At 43.9% G+C, this 6,202-nt stretch overlaps 1 protein-coding gene across 2 annotated transcripts in view; it reads right to left on the bottom strand.

Moving 5' to 3' along the window:
* Positions 1-196: 196 nt before the first annotated feature.
* Positions 197-6,202, bottom strand: part of DMTF1 (cyclin D binding myb like transcription factor 1) — a 56,103-nt gene continuing 50,097 nt past the window's right edge. For both annotated transcript variants that reach the window (XM_077836203.1, XM_077836211.1), the window contains exons 16-17: positions 2,589-2,736; positions 197-1,688 (exon numbers count right to left, since the gene is read on the bottom strand). In XM_077836203.1, the coding sequence (XP_077692329.1) occupies positions 1,579-1,688; positions 2,589-2,736 (258 nt within the window). In that variant the 3' untranslated portion in view covers positions 197-1,578. The remainder of the gene's footprint in view (positions 1,689-2,588; positions 2,737-6,202) is intronic.

The following is a 6,202-nucleotide window of genomic DNA, read 5'->3' as shown; positions in this document are numbered from 1 at the left end:
TGCGAGACTGTTCTTAGCTCCACCCTAGAAACAAAGGGGATAATCAACTGGACAGGGATGAAGAAATGGGTTGTTCAGGGATAATCAGTACATGATTTTCATGTAAATGTATATCTAAAGTCCCTCGTGTTGGGAAGAATTATTGCCATAGGACATGACACTTTGCTTTTATTTAAGAGCTAACTTTGCACTTAATGCACATTCCAACTATACTGATGTTTCAGAAGGGCACAAGCTTTTTCATTTTGGAAAAAACGGCATTTTTTAAATTATTGTACAAATAACTGCAGCATCGCAAAGATCTGTAACAGAATAAATAAATGGCATCTTACAGTTACAGAAGACAAATACTTTATTTTTGTTTAAACTGACTATACAATTATTTCTGTTCCCTAGGCAACCTTTTGTTGAAACTACAACTTAATTTCACATTAACAAAACCACAGACTGAAAGACCAACTGATTATGAAGAGCTAATTACAGAAATAAATAAAATAATTTATAGAGTTATTTTCCCTCACACGCACACTTAGAAGGCTGCTCAGTCTGCTAGGAGCCTGAAGGGTCGAAAGAATTGCTTTCCACTGCTTTAGGGACATAGGCCCATACTATTACTGAGCTGCTTCTTCAAGACCTTGCAAAGGGTGCTACCACCTCCTTGCCATCGCCCAGATATTAATGTGCTGCATGCAACTCACCTTCAGAGAGAGGCTGGAAGTGTAATATAGCTAGGCAGTCTTTCTACCCGACTTGGAATGGCATCTGAAGGTTAGAGGCTTTTTTGTTCTCTAGGTTTTAGAGGGATGCTGGTGGACCTCCGTAGCTTTCCCTTTCTCATCAGTTTCCCTTTTATTGAACTTGCTGTAGTGATTATTTTTTTACTTTAAAAAACCCCCAAAAGTTCAAATCTTTCACTTCTGCTCTTTCTGCAACTCCATCCATTGCCAGCAATAGACTCTTCAGGAACAGCGAAAGACAACCCTGTAAGCATCTGTAACTAGGGTCCTATGTGCTGGAAATACTGGTACGTCAAATGAGATTGGGAAAACAGACCCCTTCTGCAATGCTGCTCCTGCCCTTGCCCTCACCCTCTCAAGTCACTGAGATATCCTCAGCTAAATTTCAGGAGGAAAAAGTAACAAGTCTTAACTCTGTATTTTAGAAGAGCCAGTAAGTGCAGAAATCCTCATCCACTCTCCATGAAATGTGTGCAAACTAATTCTTGTTGCTGCATTAACAAGCTAAGGGCTACAGTCCTTGGTTTCCGTCCAGTTTTCAAGGTGCATAAAGTCCAACACACGGGCAACAGCCAGGTCAAAATGATTGATGGATCCTAGCAGTGTGCAACTGAGACTCTTAATAACCCCTGGCTGAACTGGGGCTTCAGTTAGCTGCTGTACCCCTTTACAAATGAGGTACATCGTCTTATGAGCAGTAAAAGTGCACTGTAGCCATTTCAACTTGAGAATGTTTTAAACATGTGAACTGACTACTTTCTTTGGAAGGTGGTACAGGGCTGCAACTGTAATTTCATGATGCAAACAGGTTCATTTAGAAAGCAGACATGATTACTGCTTCTTAGTGACAACTCACTAAGTCTTCAACATCCTTTGAATCTTCAGAATCGGGACTGTCCAAACATGAGCCAATAATGTGTGATCCCTCTCCATGGTGTTGCAATATAGGATCTGCAATGAGCCATAACATATTAAGGACAAACTTATTGTATTGCTAAAAAAAACTTACCTCAAAAGCACATAGGTAGTACTTTGAAACAGTTTAAATAAAACTATTAAAATGTAGCTACTCTACTCTAGTTTTTCCAAAAGAATTTCCTCTAAAAAGCAGGTATACAGAATTGCACGCTGAACAAAAACCAATCTCTAACTCAAACCTCACACTGAGTGGTTTCCACAAGGGCTGGAACTGCTACCACCCATCACCATTCTTCCAGCTACAGTATAAGCAGTCTAAAACTAATTAGCTGTCATTTAACATTGGTGCAGTGGAGGAAAACTGATGAATGCATGACTTCCTTGTTTTTAAAAAAGCTTCCAACTTCTTTCATCTAAAGAGGCTTATTTCTAAAGTTTCAAACCAGCAATGATTTGGAAGGTAAGTTATATGAACATTCCATAGATAAAGGCTATAATGCACAGAATGATTAGAGGAGCTCAATTACCATATGGAACTAAAGCAGCTGTTCTCAAACAATGGCTTGGGACCCCGTTTTAATGGGGTCGCCAGGGCTGGCTTAGACTTGCTGGGGCCCAGGGCTGAAGCCCAACCTGCACCACCCCAGGGATGAAATCGAAGCCCAAGGGATTCACCCCTTGGCGGCAGGTCAAAGGCTTTGGCTTCAGCCCTGGGAGGTGAGGCTCAGGTTACAGGCCCCCTGCCTGGGGCTGAAGCCCTTGGGATTCAGCCCCTCTGCCTGGAGTGGCAGGCTCAGGCTTCCGTCCCACCTCCTGGGGTCATGTAGTAATGTTTGTTGTCAGAAGGGGGTTGCGGTGCAATGATGTTTAAGAACCCCTGAACCAAAGAATCTTGTTTCAGGCCAATTGCACTAAGCAACTGTCTCATATTACCTGTTAATGTTGTCAGAGGTAAGACTGATTCATTGTCTATATCATCCGATGTCTGGATAAAACCATGGGGTGAAGGAACAATAAGGACAGTTTCATCGTCTATTGCAGTCTGATCAACTTGTTCTTCTATGGCTGGAGAACCTAGGTCCTGCATGATGAGAGATTGAAGGATAAGATCCGAGAGGTTTATCCATAATGGGATACAGAAACATTTGCTTCTAGAAACTGGGTTATGTGCTGGCTGTGGCTGAGATCTTTTTCACAGCGAGCAGTAGTTAGAAGGAGCGGAAAATGACAGACATATTCAAAAGTACTGTTTTAAGTGAACCACAATGGCTATAAACTGAATTTCTCACTATGTTGGCTACTCTTCTCTAGATGTGCTAAGACATACGTTATATATTTACAATACTTATCAAGTTTTGGTCCCCATGTAGATAAGAGGGCTCTTCAATGTAACAGTTATAACACAATCCAATGGCTGGAACTTGAAGCTAGACAAATTCATACTAGAAATCAAGTGCAAACTTAACAGCGAGGGTAACTTAACCATTGAAAAAAAACTTACCAAGGGTTGGGATGGATCCCTGGAAACTTTTAAATCAAGACTTTTTTGGGGTAAATGATTCTCTAGTTCAACTTTATTTAAGCAAGTCTTATGGCCTGTGTTTACACAAGAGGTCAGACTAAATCACAATTGTCCTTTCTGGCCTTGTAATCACGAATTATTTATGCAACTATAATTGCTTTCTGTGAATTTAATAAGGAAGTTAGAAAAAAAATTAACACCTTACCAACACTTCTCCTTGAGTCATAACTACAACTGCTGCTTTCACTGTCAAGTTTTAACTACTCTAAGCACAGCTAAGTAAGAGTGATCTTGACTGCTGTCAGCTAAAGGCTGATTGCAGAACAGCAGGGGTGACTGGAATTGGCAGAATGAAAATAGCCGGATTGTTCAGATTCACAGCTGCTGTGGAGACTGCTGGGGCTGGCTAGAGGCCCTTGTTTAGAGGGATAGCTAGGATGGTCCAGCCAGTTTTACTAAAACCTGTTCCTCTCGGCAGTTTTGTTAGTACCACCTTTGTGGCTGGCCACCCAGCTGGTTACCCCTTATCAACTGCTGTCAAGCAGTGTATGAAGGAACGCATGTATGTGATGCATGTATCATAACTGGGTCCTCCCTCACTAAATTAGACCAGATCCTAGCTTGCACTACTTAGTGCGAAGTATGATGTCCCTAATTCAGTGAGGAAGCAGCCTGCAGAAAGCACAGCATAGCATACCTTCCAACATTGAGGAGTGGATTTCTAGGCCCACACTGAAAAGCTGGCCCTCAAGGTACAGGGGATAGAGGGAAAGGAAACTGGGCACTTTTCCAGCTATAATTATCAAACCCCTGCAATGTGAGTCCATACCTCCCATGCACTGACACAACTGTAATGGCAGCAGGCGGGGAGAAATGTCTTATTCAGAAAGTGAAGTTTACACAGGCCTTTTTAGAGTCACTCCTACTCCTGAGTACTCCTCTTAGCTAAAATATTCCCCTCTATCTCCACTAGTGAAACTGCACAGACCCCAAACTTCCATTTAGCTAGGAGGATAAACAAATGAGAATTACCAAGTCGATTTGCTTTTTCTTCCTAGAATAATTAAACAATCTAACATCTTTTCATACCTTTACCCATAACTAATGTCTTGAAAGTTTAGATTTTGAATTGCTAGCATTTTTGTCTTTATAGGCTGAACATGGTAACTTAACTTATTTTGATTTGTGTGTGACAAATCCAAGGATTCAACTGCTGAAATAGAGCTCTCAACCTGCCTAAAATGTAGAGCTTATTATTGCATCCATTTCAGCTAACGGGAAAAAAAAAAGAATGCAAATTGATGAAAGTCTGTAGCCTTGGACTGTGTGCAGGATGTACTGATCCTGCTCCTCAGAACAGCAGAGAGAAGGTTCAATGTACATATCTGTTCACCGTTGCAGAAACAAAACCTAAGAGTCTGAATTATAGTGGGATTCCTGGCTGAGTGAGAAAAAAAAATTGTAGCATCTGTTATATTAGCCCTTTTGGAGAATAGTTTGTTGAAGGGGAAGTGCAACTTAACCTAACAAACTCTAACAAGCCCAATAAAATGCAAGTTGATCTTATTTCTTGTTACTTAATCCCTATCAATTGTTCCAATTCAAGAACATGCAAGATGTATGGGCTTGGTATAAAAGATAGTATCTAGCCCAGAGGTGGGCAAACTTTTTGGCCTGAGGACCACATCTGGGTATGGAAATTGTATGGTGGGCCATGAATGCTCAAAAAATTGGGGTTGGAGTGCAGGAGGGGATGAGGACTCTGGCTGGGAGTGTGGGCTCTGGGGTGGGGCCAGAAATGAGGAGTTTTGGGGGGGGGGGGACTCTGGCTGGAGGTGCGGGCTCTGGGGATGAGGGATTTGGGGTGTAGGAGGGTGCTCCAGGCTGGGACCAAGGGTTCGGAGGGGGATCAGGGTTGGGGCAGATTGTTGGGGCAAAGGGGGGGAGAGGGCTCTGGCTCAGAGTGCGGGCTCTGGGTTGGGGCCAGAAATGAGGAATTCAGCGTGTGGGAGGGGGCTCCGGGCTGGGGAAGGGAATTGGGGGCATGAGAGGGTGTCAGGGGTGCAGGCTCTGGGCAGCACTTACGTCAAGCAGCTCCTGGAAGCAGCGGCATGTCCCCTCTCAGGCTCCTATGCGGAGGTGCGGCCAGGCAGCTCGGTGCGCTGCCCCATCCACAAATGCTGCCCCTGCAGTTCCCATTAGCTGCAGTTTCCAGCCAATGGGAGCTGCGGGGGTGGCGCACAGAGCCCCCTGGCTGCCCCTAAACGCAGGAGCCGGAGCGGGGACATGCTACTGCTTCCAGGAGCCTCGGCAGACACACGCAGAGCAGCCTCCGAACCCACTCCCTGGCTGGAGCATGGGAGCAGGGCAAGCCCCAGATCCAGATCCCGCTCCCCAGCGGGAGCTCAAGGGCCGAATTAAACCAGCTGGACAGCCGGATGTGGCCTGCGGGCTGTAGTTTGCCCACCCCTGATCAAGCCTATACAATGGCTCCAGTGTTATACTTATTTAGATAAACACGTGGCTGCATCTGAGATGTTGAGCTGTGTGAGATTGTAATTTGTTTCACAACTGAATCTTTACTGAAGTGTTTGAGCATTTAATAATCGGACTATTCCGCTTAACCAATCAAATCCTGCAAAAAAGTCATGAAAGGTCTGCTGCAGCTAAGGGGACACTAGCGAGATTAGTAGAGTAAAAAGTTGACTGTGAGAAATACTGTACTTCACCTCTCCCTTGCTCACACAATATATTTGTAAAGAAAAGACAGTGACTTGGTAGACAAATAGCTGGCTTGTTTATCGCCTAAAACCATAAACCATCAGTTCACTGCTTTGATCCATACTAGCTGGGTCACACTATGTTATGTTACCTACCTGCATTAAAGCAAAATCCTCAAGATGAGGACTTGGGGAGTCCAGATTCCTAGCCCACTTGTGAGTTTTCTGTGCCACTGAATCTGAACCCAAACCCTAGCCTTGATCTAACTACCACCACTTCCCAACATGTAAGGGTTTACGAAGTT

This window comes from Eretmochelys imbricata, chromosome 1 (assembly GCF_965152235.1).
Source record: "Eretmochelys imbricata isolate rEreImb1 chromosome 1, rEreImb1.hap1, whole genome shotgun sequence".
In the NCBI taxonomy this organism is placed as follows: Eukaryota; Metazoa; Chordata; order Testudines; family Cheloniidae; genus Eretmochelys; species Eretmochelys imbricata.
This window is presented reverse-complemented; position numbering and strand designations above follow the sequence as displayed.